The 983-nt window shown below is 47.6% G+C and overlaps 1 protein-coding gene across 1 annotated transcript; it reads left to right on the top strand.

Moving 5' to 3' along the window:
• The first annotated feature begins 123 nt into the window (after positions 1 to 123).
• LOC119587475 (glycine-rich cell wall structural protein 1-like) lies at positions 124 to 983 on the top strand. The gene is made up of 2 exons (XM_037936203.1): positions 124 to 145; positions 274 to 983. The coding sequence occupies exon 2, from the start codon at positions 274 to 276 to the stop codon at positions 862 to 864; it is 591 nt and encodes a 196-aa protein (XP_037792131.1). The 5' UTR covers positions 124 to 145; the 3' UTR covers positions 865 to 983.

The following is a 983-nucleotide window of genomic DNA, read 5'->3' as shown; positions in this document are numbered from 1 at the left end:
GAGAGAGAGAGAAAAAAAGCTTACGGAATTGGGTACACAACTAAAAGCATGTCGACCGATCTCAGGGTCAACAGCAAACAGTATATAAAGAAGAATGCTGTACTCCTCGACACAGCAGTTAGGTGCCTGCACGGATCCTCGAAAGGTGAGTTTCTTGAAATAATCACGCGAAATATCTTAATTCCTGAGTGTTTTTAGTTTCGAATGCAACTGAGTAGAAATTATTACTGTTTGCATGTTTGACATAACGGAAATGTTCAATCTTCTTCTTAGATGAAGAGACTTCTGTTGCTGGTCGCGATTTTCGCCCTGGTGGTTGCTGACGACGACAATGACGCAACTGATGGCGTCGAGAGTCGTTCCAGAAGCAAAGCTCAGTCGGGCAAGAAGGAATCCAGATTCTTTGGAGGATTAGGAGGTTTTGATCCCGTTGGAGGATTGGGAGGAGGATTTGGATTGGGTGGCGGTCTTGGAGGACTGGGTGGAGGATTTGGAGTTGACCCATCACTTGCAGGAGGATTTGGATTCAACCCAGCTCTTTCAGGTGGATTTGGAGTAAACCCTGGCTTCGGAGGAGTAAATCCTGCATTTACTCCTGTGGCTCCACCCTCCACATGCCGCTACTGGTGCAGGACACCCGAGGGTCAGGCCTACTGCTGTGAGAACATCAACCAGCCACAGAGTGCTGCTGGTGTAGTCAAACCGGGATTCTGTCCCCCCGTCCGTCCAGTGTGCCCTCTCAGGAGCTTCCAGCCACCTTTCACTTGCTCTAACGACGGCGCTTGCGGAGGCATCGACAAGTGCTGCTTCGACAGATGTCTCGGCGAGCACGTGTGCAAGGCTCCTCTGGGCATTGGGCGATAGGTATTCAAAATTCTGAAGAAAGTCATCAGTACCTTTACGAGGTAGGATGATTTCTTTGTGAATATTAGTCTAGTCAATTTTGAAATCACGTGTAAAAATATTTTGTAAATACTTTGTAT

The sequence above is a fragment of the Penaeus monodon genome, chromosome 22 (genome assembly GCF_015228065.2).
Source record: "Penaeus monodon isolate SGIC_2016 chromosome 22, NSTDA_Pmon_1, whole genome shotgun sequence".
In the NCBI taxonomy this organism is placed as follows: domain Eukaryota; kingdom Metazoa; phylum Arthropoda; class Malacostraca; order Decapoda; family Penaeidae; genus Penaeus; species Penaeus monodon.
The sequence above is the reverse complement of the archived record's forward strand: the minus strand, read 5'-3'. Positions and strand labels throughout refer to the sequence as shown.